General features: G+C 39.7%; 1 protein-coding gene across 1 annotated transcript in view; it reads right to left on the bottom strand.

Moving 5' to 3' along the window:
* Positions 1-829: 829 nt before the first annotated feature.
* The window catches only part of PHLDB1 (pleckstrin homology like domain family B member 1), a 115231-nt gene continuing 98838 nt past the window's right edge, over positions 830-17222 (bottom strand). Inside the window, exons 16-27 of the mRNA XM_063436091.1 lie at positions 15979-16137; positions 15355-15471; positions 13721-13823; positions 13421-13465; positions 12854-13130; positions 12613-12703; positions 12016-12162; positions 11702-11921; positions 7191-7276; positions 6984-7013; positions 2261-2299; positions 830-1921 (exon numbers count right to left, since the gene is read on the bottom strand). Of these exons, the coding sequence (XP_063292161.1) occupies positions 1781-1921; positions 2261-2299; positions 6984-7013; positions 7191-7276; positions 11702-11921; positions 12016-12162; positions 12613-12703; positions 12854-13130; positions 13421-13465; positions 13721-13823; positions 15355-15471; positions 15979-16137 (1455 nt within the window). The 3' untranslated portion in view covers positions 830-1780. The remainder of the gene's footprint in view (positions 1922-2260; positions 2300-6983; positions 7014-7190; positions 7277-11701; positions 11922-12015; positions 12163-12612; positions 12704-12853; positions 13131-13420; positions 13466-13720; positions 13824-15354; positions 15472-15978; positions 16138-17222) is intronic.

Genomic DNA, 17222 nt, shown 5'->3' with positions numbered 1-17222 from the left:
ATAATCAACCACCTTAAAGGGACACTCCCCTACGCAAATAAAAACTAAATACAAATCACTATTAAGTAGATATACCCGCAATGAAAAACATTCATGCATTTACTTATGCCTTTATTCGTTGGTATATCTTTCTGGGGTTGTCAAATTAAAGCCTTCCAAATGCAGCTAAATGATAAGTCTTTGTAAGACAGAGGCTCTGAGCTATTGCCTGTATTTTGAGTTTAGCTCCACTGAGATAAACAACCAGGAAGTAAAAGGACCCGATGAATGATTGACAGTCAGGGGGGTGTAACAAGGCTAATTTATACAAATGTGTTTCTATTAAAATCTGCACTTTTTGTAAAACAGCAAACTGATGTACTTTAGGGGTCTGGATTTATCTAATAAATATGGCAGGTGCCCTAAACTTACTATTTTACCATCTCACATCACATCTCATTGTGATTTGTCAGCATTTCCCGAAACACTGTTATTACCTTATACAGAGGGTACCTTTTAATAAGACATCCTGATGCACATAACAACCTACCAAGCCATTCTCAACTCAAGATACCGAGGAATGAGAAGGAGGAGACATTTTTCATTTTATGAAGAAACTGGATAATTAGGCTGGATATTTACATTATGTGATATTTAGACTTTAGACACAGCTAAACAATTTTCACAAAAGGATTGTTTCATAAAGAATTTGTCCATGTAGAAGCATTTTCAGCACCATTTGATCAACTTTTTGAGACACACATCTTAGATGTTTCATATGAATTATTTGTACAAAGCATATAGATGACAGCTTCCACAAGAGTTACCAGTTAGATCGTACACAAAACAGTTTTTGATAGTATATGTACATACAATATGTATTTGAAGAAATATGCAAGGGATGTTTGGTACACAGGAGACACAGTCCAAGCACGTTCACCATTTCTAGCAATTCTAACACATACGTTTCCGACTGGCCTGTTTTTTATACATATTGAAAATCTGATATGTATAATTTGTGCATTTTCATTTCATTCTAGCTTATGCATATATTCTTTCATCTGAACATCCATAAAAACTCAGTAATGATATTTTCACAATTTCACACGGGACAACAAACACTGGTTTTGGATATACAAACAAAGAGAGGGGAAAGCATTTTATTTCCAACATAATAAAATATAAAGGCACAGGTGGTATTCTGGTTAACACAACTAGTGTGCCTCCATGCAGACGGGGTAACATGGCTGTATCCACACTACTGCCACTGAGACTGCATGAAAGAGGGCACAGTAAGGCAGTAATATCTGAATTAAAATAAACAACAAATATAATATATATATACTTATAACAGTTTCTGTAGCCAGGATGGCTTTGCACGTGGCCAGCTCGTCGTAATAAAAAAAAGAAACAATATATAGTATGTCAGGAACAAAAAAAAACGTTACAGTAAAGCAAATAAAAGGTTTAAAAAAAAAAAAAAAAAAACACAAATATATTTAATACTCTAAATCCTTAAAATGGATAACAATACACGTTTACCTGTGCCTGTTCGTGTAAACCATACAGTACGGCTTAGTTACCAGCTCAAAGCCTGCAGGTTAATTATTTAAGAGTTTTTATCAATGGCAGCTGGGCCCGTAACTTTGAATCGGGCTACTCTGCAAGTCATCATAGATTTATACTCCTAACACTGAAAAAAACATATGTTTTCATTTTCTCTATCTTCCTGAGGTTCCTGAGGAGCAAGAGAATACGTGGGTGAGGAGAATCTCACTTTAGGGATACAGGTACACCTGCATCAGTTCATAAATTGGGTGTAGCCCTCAGCACCAGTTACAATGACATCCATCCAGATCCTCATCGCTTCGGGCGAAGGAGCAACCATGTAGTAGAGTCGATCGTGAGTTTTGACGCAGAAGGTCAATGCTGGGTTAGGGCTCTATAAGCAAGAAAGTGAAAACATTTTTATTATCTCTAAATAGATTAGGTTATAAGATTCACGCTATTCTAAAACTCCAAATTTGGTCCCTTAAATTTGCTTGTGAGTTGATTTAATCTAAAAAAGTGGATTTGGGGATTGAAAATAATATTGCAGCTGGCTGTCACTTATCTATCTCAGAATGCTAGCAAACAGTTTTATTATATATCAATCTATACTATAGTAGACAATACTAACAGCATCATAACAAACCCCTTAATCACACCAGACAAGGCACATGTGTTGCACACAAACACAAAAGACTTGCACAAATTACAGAGTACGCTCACTCTCACCCACCTCCTTCCATAAAGGCACAGAGAGAAAATCGGATATCTGCTACAGGGGACAAGAGATTAATTCAGTGGAAAATCAACTGTGGGATTACAAAGGGTTCAGAAAAAGAAAACAACACACACACACAAGAACAAAAAGACATAGACTGTGACATAAAAAAAGACAAATTACATCACACCTGGAGGCACATATTCAGCAGGAGCATGCATGAATAAAAATAAAAAATAAAAAAAAGGGCACATGTGTACAAGTGCTATGTAAGACAAACTCATGAGTTATATTCTTGTATATGACATACAAACACAGGCAAATATTCACCTAACTGATCTTGGCTACCTACGTAGGACATAGTATAAAATGAATTATATCACAATAAACGCTTACAATAATGGACAGACAGTTGACAAACTGACACTGAAGTCACATGCTGTGACACACAGTCACCTTCCAGCATCACAGAATAGCATGTGTTAAGATGCAAATGCTATACATCGGAAACATGCAAAACCACTGTAATCATGCATACAAACACTAACTGCAATACAACAGAACGTCAACATCTGTAATAAGTGACACACTAGGTCTCCCTGGGATTACTTCTGTCTAAGTCACACAGTAATAGAAGGAACAGATTATGCACAATAGTTGTGAATAAAGCAGTCGCTCGTGTCTAAGACACGTACCAGCGGTATTAGCGGATGTGTCTTCCATGTTCAAAATGGGAAACATGTTAAGAACCCAATGTAACAGGGACACAATGTGTTAGAAGTGATCTCATTATTAATATAGTATTAATAGCGAAGTGATCCCATTATTAATACAGATAATTCATTAACAAAACAAAAATAAAAACCCTCTAAAACTGCAGTACTTGCACAGGCAAGTGTCTGCAGCAGTCAGACCCCTCTCAGACCAGGAAAAGCTCTACCAATCAGGACCAACTCATTATAGCACTAAGCATATATTAGCCTATTAGCACTATGCATAAGCCTATTACAAACTTAACAATAAGGAATCAGAACTATTGATCTTGTTTGATTGCTTCATCATCACATATGTTGCTTTTCTGACCAATTTTCATTGTTTTTCTTTTCATTCTCTAAGCATACTCTAAGCACCAAAACAACTTTAGCTGAATAAAGCAGTGAGGCTGCATAGGGCTAGATCTATACTCCAAAACCACTTAATTAAACTAAAAGTGACATAGTTACAAAGCTGAAAAGAGACTTGCGTCCATCAAGTTCAGCCTTCCTCACATGTTGTTGCTGTTGATCAAAAAGAAGGCAAAAAAACCTAGTTTGAAGCGATTCCAATTTTGCAACAAACAAGGAAAAAAATCCTTCTTGACCCCAAAATAGCAGTCAGATGTCTACTTGGATCAAGCAGCCATTACCCCACTAATTAGAAATACGTTTTTTGGTGCTTACAATGTACACTAGTTTACGGTGTCAGAGCCTTTATTTACGTTAATTGGCTTTTTAAATGTAATTAAATTAAATCAATGAATCACCACTTATTCCAACTCCAAGACAAACAATTCAATCCCCAAGATCACCAAGTCTGATGACTTGTCTTATAACATAGAGGTATTACAGACAAGTGGCAGAGAAATGAGCATTGATACTTCAGGGGCATAATCTTTACACCAAAACTGCTTCATTAAAGGAACACTCTAGGTTCAAGAACACAAACATGTATTCCTGACCCTATAGTGTTAAAACCACCATCTAGCCCCCCATGCCTCCCTAAATATAGTAAAATCTTACTTGTATTCAAGTCTGCAGTAGTTGGCTCTGCCCCGTCTGTCTCTGACCTGCCTGCTGTCTGCTGACATCATCAGAAGTGGTGGTCTAAGCCAATCACAATGCTTCCCCATAGGATTGGCCGAGACTGTCAAGGAGGCAGCTCGGGGCCGAGCCAGCTCAAGTCAAACACAGCCCTGGCCAATCAGCATCTCCTCACACTGCACAGCCACAGGTAGCACCACTAGTAGCCCTCTGAGGAGTGGCCAGTGGAGTTATCACTAGGCTGTTTTGGTGACTATAGTGTCCTTCTAAGTGCATTGATAGCTGAACTTGGCAATTCAATGCAATGTCTGCTTATGTAATAGCTCTAATGAAGAAGTCTGCAGTTGCTTTGCCAGCATTATGACTGTATTGTGGGAGATATAGTCCACAACAACTGAAGTGCAGAAGGTTGCCTATCTCTGTATATAAATGTATATTCAAAATAGGTGTATTTATGTAGCTTTAAAAATGTACAATGTGTATTTTGTGTAAGCACTGATTCTTTTGAACTTTTTGGGTTTATAGGATTTTCATCGTCCCATTTCAGATCCTTTATTATAATTAAGTGAACTGCGCTAAACAAAAAAACAAACAAAAAAAGCAATTCTTTCTATGAAACAGATTTTTGTTCAGTTATAGCAAAGTGACAGCAAATTATTTAGTTTACAACAAAGGCGTGATGTGTTACACATGAATGCGCTAGTAGCCAGCATTACATTTAAAGCAAACAACAGGTGTCTTGGAGATGTCTGATACCTGCAAACCCTTCAGTATAATTTAATCACAGATAACATCAAGTATATTTTACCCTCACAAAGCAATTTGGGACGAGATGATTTGAAACCTATGTGTAGGATAATACAAATTATAAGGATGCATTTATTGTCAGTCTTCATAGCTAGTCGAAGTAGCAGAGTGTCTGGAACCACTGGGGTAAAATCCAGAGGATATGTAACGGTTCCTCTAAATGGTTCACCTCACTCGTAACTATACCACTTCAAGAGGCTAATTGACGTTTACTAATTCACCTATTTAAACGCCAAAACATCAATATCCCAGTGCACAATTAATGTGTCTCTTCACTAGTGTGCAACTGACACCTATCTCTGCTCTGTAGATGCCGTTATTCCCAGTCCAAATAACCTTTCTAATTCCCCATAAAACTTAAAGTCCTTTATACTCAGTTTGATTTCCATGTTGCCAAACTGGACTGAACTCTGACCATTCTTATTGCTGACTCGGACTGGAATTAACTTCTCTATTTGGATTTCCCTTTGAATTGATTCTTTATTGCCAGACTGAATTGGACTTTTACTATTCTCTAGGATTCTCCCTCTGCTTCTGTTACCTGACGCCGACCCAGACTGGACCTGACACTTCTTCTAGATTCCCCTTTTGGACTGAATAATTGCTGCCAGACCCATACTATTGCCTCACTGCTAATGACCCTAACTGTACTTCACTACTTTTCTGGATTCTCCCAAATAAATTGGATTATCACCTAAATTCCGTTTTAGGAGATTGCAACTTCATCTTGGTAACGATCCAATTTCTCCAAGCTTGTCATCTTAAGCCGGTGAGTAGACTTTATTTTTAATCTATTGGGCAAGTTGTTTAAAAATATTACAGGATGAATGGAGGGTAAGTGCAGGACTACATATAACTTAGCCCTCCCTTCAGTCATGTCACTATTCTTTAAGTCTGGGGACTCGGGTACAAAAGAAAGTAGATCAATCACTTATTCTGTTGGGTTACTTGATGGCTGCCTCTCCTACGTTTCGAATTGAACTTATGTCTTCTTTTCAAAAAATCAAACACACACTAATGCAGGGACCGGGATCAACAAATTACCTAGAACTTGAACACCAGTTAGACACTTCAGGGGTGTCTCAGGGCCTCACCTGAATTACAAAAGTAGAAAAAAAGGCACCTTTCCTTGTCACAAGGATAGGTGCGACGTGGAATGATCAAAAGTATCTTATGCTGTGTGGTACGTAGCAAATACTCATATATAAATTGGACTCGAGAGGATCTCCAGTCCGATTTATATATGAGTCTTTGCTATGTTCCACACAGATATTTTCGATAATTCCAGTTCGCACCTTTCCTTGTGACAAGAAAAAGCGCCCTTTTTTCTAATATCCTTTCAAAACCACAAAAACAAAAAAAGTCACTCCAAACCTCAGCAAGGCATAATTATTGGAAGAACTAAGTATATAAGAAAGATTCGATCCTTCAATGGATCTTTGACAAGGACCCATTAAAGGGTTGAATATTTGGTTCCAATAAATTTGCCTTGCTGAGCTCTGGAGAACCTGTACCTTTTGTTTTTCCAAGATTTAATGTGGGGATTGTGGTAGCCCCTGGTTTGGTTGAGTGCAGTTCCTCTAAAACTTGTAGGCAAACATGTTTTCAAAACTGGATTTACCTTGCTTTAAATTCATTTTGTGATGAGAGGGGAAAGGAGGGTGGATACTCTCTGGCACAGGGACAAATGGAAAATACACTGTGGGTATGAAGGAGTCTGGGTACTATTAGATGACTGCACAAAAGTATGAGGTGGTAATGTCTAATATGAAGGCATGGTATGACTGCTATAAAGAATATTTTTTGCCTCGGGAAGTGAATTACCAGCAAAGTACCAATGGTTTGCAAGGATCCTTTTTTACAGAAAACTGCACTATCCACAGTACGTGACACCTTAAGTTTTAATTAATGTGTACAGCACGGGGTTAATTGTATCAAGCTGCACATGCTGTTAATTACAAACTGTATTATGCTCTATTACCAACCCAATAACAGCAGCACTGCCAGAATATGGTTAGCCATAAGTTAGACTGGCTTAACCAGAACCCAGCAGTGCTTTCCTGCTATGGGACTGCCAAATATAACTGATCAGGGTCAGATTAATGGTGCTGGGTGGTATCCGGTATACGTACAGACGCCAGGCTGAGATTAAAAATTCCTTTCTGTGAGTGAAGGAAGAGAAGTGATCTCAGTGAGAAAGAAATGACAAGTAAAATGTAGGAAGAAGAAGAAGAAGAAGTGAGGGATGAAGGAGTGTATTTATAATGCGTTGGTTTGGGAATCAGGTACAGGAATGAAATAAAGAGGACGGGGCATCTGACTGCTGTTGCTGAGCTCACCTTTGCTGCACTCCTCAGGTGGTCATAGTATACTTCCTCTATTGCTTGGAAATATATAACACCTTTCAGCTTTGCCTCATGTTTATCTGTACAGAGACACAAGAGTTAATTCAAGGTAATGAAATACAAGAGAACATCTCCATTACCATAAAAAGTCCCTCAAATAACACTAATTCCACTTCATCCGTGCTTAAAACTAGAGATTCCTTTTCATATCTTTAAAAGTGAAAGTCACCACCAACAGTGTAGCTCAATATAGTTTAATACATAGCTATTAATCGAATCTTTAAAATCAAAGGTGGAATTCGCCACCTCAAATGTAGTAAAAGAGGAGCCGTACTAAAGTTTCCAGTCTCCTCAGAGCAAAAAATCTATTAATGCACAGGACTGAGATTCAGTCCTAAAAGGTCCTAGGTATAGCAGCAGCAATGCAATTGATGCTATACAGGTATAATTGGTTGATGTGCATATACCATAAATAATGCAGTTAATCGTCAAAGGGAAACACTTTCGGTACACAGGACTAATATACGGTCCTGAAAGGTCCATACAATTGATACTTCATACTATAACGGTATAGTTAATTGATGTGCACATACCATGCGTCATACAGTTAGTCATTTGGGGGAAACACTCTGACAAAAGATACGATGTCTCAAGTTAATTTCGTGGGGGACTGCGTGTAAGCAGTATTGTCCTGTAGTTATCAATCTGTCAGATAGAGTGATCATTCCCATATGATTAACAGCATATCTATTAGGTCGTGCATATAGTTAGCCCGGTTGAACGTTATTACGAAGCGCACACCACCTCAGACCTGTGGGTAGTATATAGCCCAATTTAGCAGTGTATCGGTGTGAATACCAGGAAGCGTATAGGCGATATGATGAGCTGCGGGCGAAACGCACGCGTCAGGGGCTTCTCGAAGATCCGCTGCCGCTGCCATTTACTGCCACATCCTCCCCCTCTGCACCACGGGTTTAGTGGCATCTGGTCCTCGAGCCGACTTCCAGACTTCCAGACTGTATGATATTGGGACTAGAACCCTCGGTACTACTGCTCCGGCTATGAACTAGCCGTAGCATCGATCCACTTGTAGGCTACCCTGCCGGTTCTATACATAGATCCCTTCCCACTCAGTTGGTTGTCTGACTATTTATGTATCTATAATTGTATCCATAATTGTTATTGCTGGGAACTTGTGTCAATCGTGACCCTTCCCGGCACACAGTTACATTGTATCTAACTGTTGTACTAGGCGCCATCTAGGCTCCCTAGTACTTTGAGCAAAAAATCCCTTTTTGCACAACTGACTTGTACATGGAGCACACTGAAAACTTCTGAACAGTTCCTCCTGTACTTTTGTTGCACTATTACGATGACTATCCACATATTTCACCGCATTTAATACTCCATAGATATACCATTAAGTATTTCAGTGGGGGTTATTATCCAACCGTGATCGGATCTCAGAAGGCTTTTTACCAGGCACTACCTAAGGCCGGGTTATACGTCCTTCGGTTGAGTATACCGATACACTGTATACTTTAGGGTTTATACAAGTTGTGGGCAGATTAGCGATCTCCAGCTAGGAGGTCTCAGCCTCTCGACAGTAACCCCCTTGTTTTGTTGTTTTTTCGATAAACTCTGTACCTCACAGCCTTTATGGTGTATGATCTGTGCTATCACAGGGGATAGCCGTATTGTCCAACTATATAGTTGTTGCTGGAGATCACTGAGGATTGTGATTGATCCCCGATATATTCAGAACATATAAGGCTTCCATCAGGCACTACTCATATCGCCTATACGCTTCCTGGTATTCACACCGATACACTGCTAAATTGGGCTATATACTACCCACAGGTCTGAGGTGGTGTGCGCTTCGTAATAACGTTCAACCGGGCTAACTATATGCACGACCTAATAGATATGCTGTTAATCATATGGGAATGATCACTCTGACAGATTGATAACTACGGGACAATACTGCTTACACGCAGTCCCCCACGAAATTAACTTGAGACATCGTATCTTTTGTCAGAGTGTTTCCCCCAAATGACTAACTGTATGACACATGGTATGTGCACATCAATTAACTATACCGTTATAGTATGAAGTATCAATTGTATGGACCTTTCAGGACCGTATATTAGTCCTGTGTACCGAAAGTGTTTCCCTTTGACGATTAACTGCATTATTTATGGTATATGCACATCAACCAATTATACCTGTATAGCATCAATTGCATTGCTGCTGCTATACCTAGGACCTTTTAGGACTGAATCTCAGTCCTGTGCATTAATAGATTTTTTGCTCTGAGGAGACTGGAAACTTTAGTACGGCTCCTCTTTTACTACATTTGAGGTGGCGAATTCCACCTTTGATTTTAAAGATTCGATTAATAGCTATGTATTAAACTATATTGAGCTACACTGTTGGTGGTGACTTTCACTTTTTAAGGGCTTTATTAAAAGTTATGTATTAGTTACCTCAGGGCACTCATTATTCTCCTTTTTGTGTACACTACTTTCGTAGTTCCCTTAGGGTTAACCCCTTGCCTGTGAGTGCCCCTCTCTAGCTTCCAGGCTCCTTCTTATTTCCTTTTCATATCTGTTACAATTTTTAAAGGGACACTATAGTCACCAAAACAACTTCAGCTTTATGAAGCAGTTTTGGTGTATAGATCATGCCCCCTGCAGTCTCACTGCTCAATTCCCTGCCATTTAGGAGTTAAATCACTTTGTTTGTGCAGCCCTAAGCACAACTCCTTGCATGTGACTCACACAGCCTTCATAAACACTTCCTGTAAAGTGTTATCTAATGTTTACACTTCCTTTATTTCAAATTCTGTTTAATTTAGAATTTCTGACCTCCTGCTCTGTTTATAGCTTGCTAGACCCGGCAGGAGCCTCCTGTATGCAATTAAAGTTTAATTTACTTAGCAGGAGATAAAAACGTCTTAAAGTAAGTTACATCTGATTGAAAATGAAACCATTTTTTTTTTTTCATGCAGGCTGTGTGAGTAACAGCCAGGAAAGGTGTGGTTAGGGCTACAGAAACAAAAGTGATTTAACTCCTAAATGGCAGAGAATTGAACAGTGAAATGTCAGAAGCATGATTTATACCCAAAAACTGCTTAATTAAAGGGAAACTATAGTACCAGGAAAACAAACTTGTTTTCCTGGCACTGTAGCTTCACCCTCTGTAATCTGGTGCCTACAGTGTCCCTTTAAGCTAAATATCTTTTTTGGTGACTATGGTGTCCCTTTAAGGCACAGTAATAAACAGAGTTGGTGTGACTTGATTGCCAAAGTCTTATAAAATCCTAATCACCTTTAAGAGCCACTTTTCCATCCATTGATATTTAGAGGTAAAAAAAATCTTCCATTTGACAAAACCCAACAATGGTAAAAAGGTATCTCAGAGATGCAACAAGTTGAATATCACAGTCCAGCCATAGTTTTTGGAAACATGTATACCCAGGTTCATCAAGCATTCATTGGTAGGTTTTACTGAATATTTTATTTTGAATATATCTTGCAATGGATGCTGGAACCGTGATTAAATGTTATTCTGATTATCTAATTACGCTATATTTTACATTTCCATATGTTTACTGCTGTGCTCCTGTTTTCATGTAAATTTTGATGAGAATTCAATAAAAATATATATATTTGGAAAAATAAGTGTTAAAGGACCACTCTAGTGCCAGGAAAACATACTCGTTTTCCTGGCACTAGAGTGCCCTGAGGGTGCCCCCACCCTCAGGGACCCACTCCCACCGGGCTCTGGGGGGAGGAAGGGGTTAAACTTACCTCTTTCTCCAGCGCCGGGCGGGGAGCTCTACTCCTCCTCTCCTTCTTCCTTGCGACGTCATCGGCTGAATGCGCATGCGCGGCAGGAGCCGCGCTCGCATTCAGCCGGTCGCATAGGAAAGCATTTACAATGCTTTCCTATGGACGCTTGCGTGCTCTCACTGTGATTTTCACAGTGAGAAGCACGCAAGCGCCTCTAGCGGCTGTCAGTGAGACAGCCACTAGAGGTTTTGGAGGCTGGATTAACCCTCAGTATAAACATAGCAGTTTCTCTGAAACTGCTATGTTTATAAAAAAAAAGGGTTAATCCTAGAGGGACCTGGCACCCAGACCACCTCATTAAGCTGAAGTGGTCTGGGTGCCTAGAGTGGTCCTTTAAGCAAAAGGTTGGTTTACAAAATTGTCACAAATGCAAATATGTTATCATTAGCAGTTTGCAATGGAATAAACCCCACATGTATAATTGTGTAAAAAAGCTAAATTTAAATTAGTCATATAATACTCCACAAGACAACGGGTGAAATATAGTTTTAAAAAAATAATCTCAAGATAAACTGAACTGGAAAATTCTGGTACTATCTTTAACAAGGAAATTGGAACAATTTCATCCTAACTAGTGCCATAGAAAACTTCAAGATTTAATCTCATAATTTTTGTAAGCTAAAACAAACCTCCATCTCGCTGTATACCTACCCACATAGTAGGACAAAGTTCGTTTGAGCCGATCAAAGACAAACCAGCGTTTCTTCCAAGATTTGATTTTACCACCCATCTTTGTTAGAAAGCCACGACACATCTTTTCACTCAAAATGATGTGAGGACATGCGTCCACTGAATGACCCGAAGACTCAATATGAGAACGGAGGTCAAAATCTTCCTTCCTGATTGGGAGGTAGCGGGTAAGAGGACGTGCCTGGTGAATGCAAAATTTTGCATTAGGTTCAACAACAAGAATAAAATGTGCATTTTAGTTGGGTGTATCCAGCATGTACAATCACCGTTCCAACCTGTGAGAAATTCTTCTCTCTCATCTTAACTTCTTTCTCCACCAATCTCTGCCGGTGAGCCGTTTCGTCCTGCAAACGTCTCTCCAGTTCTTCTCTCCTCCTTCTCTCATCCTCCAGCGCTTTCCGGCGTACCTCCACCTCACGCTCCTAGAGAAATGTCAGAGGTCATTTTAAAAATAAAATCTGTCAATCTTTGTCAATTCACTATTTCCTAAGGTGCCCCTCATACTACTTTACACTGATTTAATATTTGTATACAATAGCTGTATGTGTTGCCTTGCAAAAATATCAAATTAAACAAAGCAATAAATTATTAGATTTAAAGTAAGCCGTTGAACAGTAAAATGCAGTAGACAGTCACAAAAGTCCTGAACACAGGAGAAGCTAAAATGCTGCACGCAGGAGCTCTCTAAAATCCAATTTTGTTTCTAAACTACCATTACTGGAGTTTGATAATAACTAATTTATTAGTTTAAGGCTGACTGCCAGATTTTGTTACTACACTCATTAAAGCTCTTTCCCAATCAATCTTGACAAACAACATTGAAAAAAAGTAATACAATTCCCTATTGTCCCATACATCTCTCTTAAACTCACCCTGGACTCTACAAGTCTAGCTCGCTCTGCATGTGCTTCCAGAAGCATTCTTTCCATCTCTTCAATCTTCAGCATGTCCAAACCACTAGCACTGCAATTACAGAGAAAACAAAAAACACAGGTGTAAGACAGAAGGGATACGGAAATAGTATGGTAATACCACAGCAAACATGAGCAATTCAGTGCCAAAAGAGGAGAGAAACTAGCTGGAGCAAAGTAAGGAAATTTATCAAAATATCACCTTGACATGTTATCGGGGGAACACGCAGAGTTTCCAGTGGACACACTTGTGTCCAGACTGTCTGAGCTCTCCAGACTGAGGGTGTCATAGCCATGTGTGGGGTCGTCATCTCGTGAATGCAGGTTCCTCTGGTGGTGAAGGATTGAGTGATGCATGATTGGTGGATAGCCTTGATGGGGGATTGAGTGAAGAGAGTCCCACTGAGACTGAGCTTCCACTGCAGCACGTTGCTTCAGCTCTGCAAGACGCCTCCGCTGCTCCTCAATCACTTGTTGTCCTGTGAAACATGTACTTTATTAATGAAATGTTCAATTTGTGCTCTTAGATAAAGATAGTTTTCCATTGCCAAATTATGAATCTCCGTTTCATGAATGTTCATGAAAGTTTGATTTAATAACACCGTATGATGTACACCCCGTTTTATTTTGTCATCTAGAAGTAGAGAACACAATGTCCTGTTTGTATGGTAAGGTAATAAAAAAAGGATGTCAAGTCAATGGGATCTAGAAATATGCCACTCATTTGACGTGCAGGAGGGGGAAATCACACAGCAAACTGCCTGTCTACCTGTAATTTCAGGTGGAAGAGACTCTTCTGTATTCAGATCGTCTGCTAGAGAGACACACAGGGCCGGTTGAGCAGTGGATTGTGAAACAGACACAAAGATTGATAGGAAAGGGAAGATGAGTAGAATTGAAAGGAAATATAACTGGCTACAATGCATTGCATATATATGATATAAGCCAACACGTACACATTAAAAGAGCCCTTTCTCCAATATAACCACTAGAAGGAGCGGCAGTAAGAATCCCTTTAACTTCATAGTAGAGATAGAATTGCAGAATTTACAGCTTACAGGAATCTCACCTTTTTGCTGCAGTGCAAGCTGCCTTTTGCTCTGGATGTCCTGTAGGGTAACCGCTAGGCCACGGGAAAGGCTGCTGGCTCCATTCTGTGTCAGAGTTGCATTCTGTTAGGAAGATAGCTGTTATCTTAAAATTCTATATGGGCAGCATAAGACAAGTAGACCTCGTATTTCCTTTACATGTAGATAAACCATGAACTGGGACCAAAATGCCTATTTGCACACTAGCCATTGGTAAGTAAAAAAAAAAAGACTTTGCGGAGTAGACATTCATCCCACTGAGAGTGCCATGGAACCTCCAGGCTCGTAGTTGCTGGCAAGTTTTAGGCCTGCCTGTTAGCAAAGGTACAATGTCACTTTTTAGATCACTTTAATAAATATTAGATCACTTAGATAGAATTCCCCATTGTTTAATGTTTCCTCTTCTCTGTATGTGTTCGCTATGCTAACGGTCGGGTGCAAAGGGCAGAGCTTATAAAGATGACTGACAGGGAGCTAAGAGGGGGAGTTCTAGTTGCACCATAAAGAGGCGTGGATACATTTCATTTAATTTGTCACACCTCTCAAATACATATTTGTAAAATATGGGGATTTGTAAGCATTATATTAAAAATCCCAGAAACACAAAAGTACAGGAGTGAATTTTTAAATAAAGCCTTTGATAAATACTTGATATCCTTACTGCAATAAACCCCTTATTTCCCTGTCTATTTTCATTTCCATTCTTCAGAACAAACTACATGAATAGAGTTGCCTTGTTAGGGAAATAAACTAAATAGTTGCAAAATCTTTTTCTATGTACTAATATTATTTATATATTTTTTCGTCCCTCCTCCCTGCTTGATACATGGCAGGGAGGGGGGGCTCTCCTTCCCTGGTGGTCCAGTGGCATTGGTAGTTCAGTGGGGGAGGAGGGGGGCTGGCATAGAGCACTTACCTCTCCTTCAGCTCCTGTCAGGTCCCTTCTCCTCCACGCCGGTCCGTGCAGCTCCTCTGTCAGCTCACAGTGTAAGTTTCGCAAGAGCCGCACTATGACCCCGCGGCTCTCGCGAGACTTACACTGGGAGCTGACCGAGGTGCTGAACGGACCGGCACGGAGGAGGAGGGAGCTGACAGGAGCTGCAGGAAAGGTAACTAAGAGCTCTCTGCAGCCCCCACAGCCCCTGTCTGTATTATGGCAATGTAAATTGCCATAATACAGACACTGACTCGAGTATAAGCCGAGTTGGGGTTTTTCAGCACAAAAAATGTGCTGAAAAACTCGGCTTATACTCGAGTATATACGGTATATATAACTGCACATCAATACTGCTGAGTTATTTATGCAAGAAGATCCCACAGACAACATACTAGTAAAAGGACCTAAGCAGCCATGAGGACCGAACAGGTACTATGACCGATGTATTAAACAATCAAGCTAAATTACATCTTCATTTGAGAACAGTTTCTCTTTATTATAGCACATAAATCCAAGTGCATCTATTATAGAGAATATTTTGTTTTTATGTATTCATATTTGTTCGTTTTTTTCCAATGTTCGTTGCTGTACACAATAGACAACTGTTTTTATTGTTTTACTAAGTTAACTAGTAAGAGAATTAGAAGCGTTCGGTAGTGATTTATTATCATTACGCACCTTTGGGGACACACTTCTACCGAGCGTGGCAACTGAGAAGTGAGAAGAGGCAGGGGACAATGTCTTCATTCGTGGCAGGGTGCCTCCACCTTCAATATCAGTCCGGGATCGTGACATCTGACGGGAAAGACGAAGAGGTTGAGCAATGGTAGAGTTGGTTATTAATATGGGGGAACGAGGCAAAAAGTTATACATTTACTCGTGGTTAAAATGGTTATGAGAAAATGTCTGATGCAACTGGAGCACAAGCATAAAAATTAGACTTTTTACAGCAACCACACTGTAATATCTAATGCTAATAATCACACAACGGCACAAATATATGGGGTTTATTCAATAAACTGTTAATTGTGGAGTCGCACATGAAGATGTTATAGTCCCCTCTGCACAACACACTGCATGCTTTATTGTTGTCATACTTTATAGAACAGAATTCTTGGTTTGTGATATAGGATCCCATCCTTTTTAATCATTCTGTACAATTTAAAATCAGACACAACAAACACTCTACATGCCACACATTAATTAATAATTGTGTTAGTTACCAGACTGCTCTTGACCGTGACTTACAATATATGTGCTTAAACGGAAAAGGCAGCATGAATGTAGAGGATGGTTAATTACCTGTAGGGTCTTACGGGATGAGTGAGCTTTGGCAGGGAGAGGAGGTGGAGAGGAAGGAGGTGAGGAAGTGGAAGAGGGGGCAGACACAGTTTCCTGATACCAGGTTTCCAAATCTGGATTGGGTACTACAGAGAGACCCTCAGAAGGTTGAGGGTCGACCTACAGAAGGAGTGTGGGAGCAAGAAAAGGAAGTAGAAAAGAGTAAGAGGAGATATGGAGACAGAGACAGATAAGAAATAAATGAAAATGGTCTGTTGAATGAGAGACAAACAAATGGTAATATTTCTCATGCCCCCTATAGCATAATCTGGATTAATCAATCTGTAATTATAAATCACAAATATATGAATATAAATCCCCTCTCAAAAAAAGGAAGAACTTCTTTATGACAGGTCATAGATAAACAATGAATACAATGGCAAAATGGAATACATGAGAATAGTAAGAACCAAAGGCCTCAATTTAATTCCTTTGGATAAGCTTTTCAAATTATTCATCTACAAACATTCCCATAGATGTTAAAGGAACACTATAGCAAACTTGTATTCCTAACACTATAGTGTTCTCTTCCACATTTAGTTTCAGCACCTCCTACCCCCAGGGCCAGATTAAGAGCCTAATTACAAAATCTTATCGACCAAAAACACTAAAACAGTCATACCTCCCAAGCGTTATGTATCTGATGGAGATGGTGCTGGAGGGAAACTCATAGGATGCAGCTATGAGAAAACACATACCCTGTGCTATTCTCACACTTTCATCTTTCAAGTAAATCCATACCCCCTAACAGCAGTGTCCAGTGAAGCAGTAAGTCTATAGTCGGGGTAAAAGGGTGGGCAACTGATGCAAATAACGTAACCAGAATTGCCAAAAGGGGCAAACATACCCAAAAAGGGGGCATGTCTCCCCAAAGAATTTGAAGGACAGCCTGGCATGAATGCATGTCAGGTTGCCTGCCAGTCATGCAGGCTGACCAACTAAGGGCATACTATGCAGACAGCACCCTGAGCTTGGCATAATTGTGTCTAATGATGCACTCGCTCCACTCTTTCTAAGGACTGTCCCCTAGCAGTCACATGTACAGTTGTCTCCTTACCGTCTTATTAGCAGGCAGAAGCCCATGGAATATAGTCTGGGACAGAGAAAAGGTGTATGTAGTGAGTGTAGAAGAAAGGGAACATGCCACAGTGTTAGAGATACCAAAGTCAGCATTACTTAAACTAATTTCATTGTCAGCCAGTTCA

Source organism: Pelobates fuscus, chromosome 11 (assembly GCF_036172605.1).
Source record: "Pelobates fuscus isolate aPelFus1 chromosome 11, aPelFus1.pri, whole genome shotgun sequence".
NCBI lineage: Eukaryota > Metazoa > Chordata > Amphibia > Anura > Pelobatidae > Pelobates > Pelobates fuscus.
This window is presented reverse-complemented; position numbering and strand designations above follow the sequence as displayed.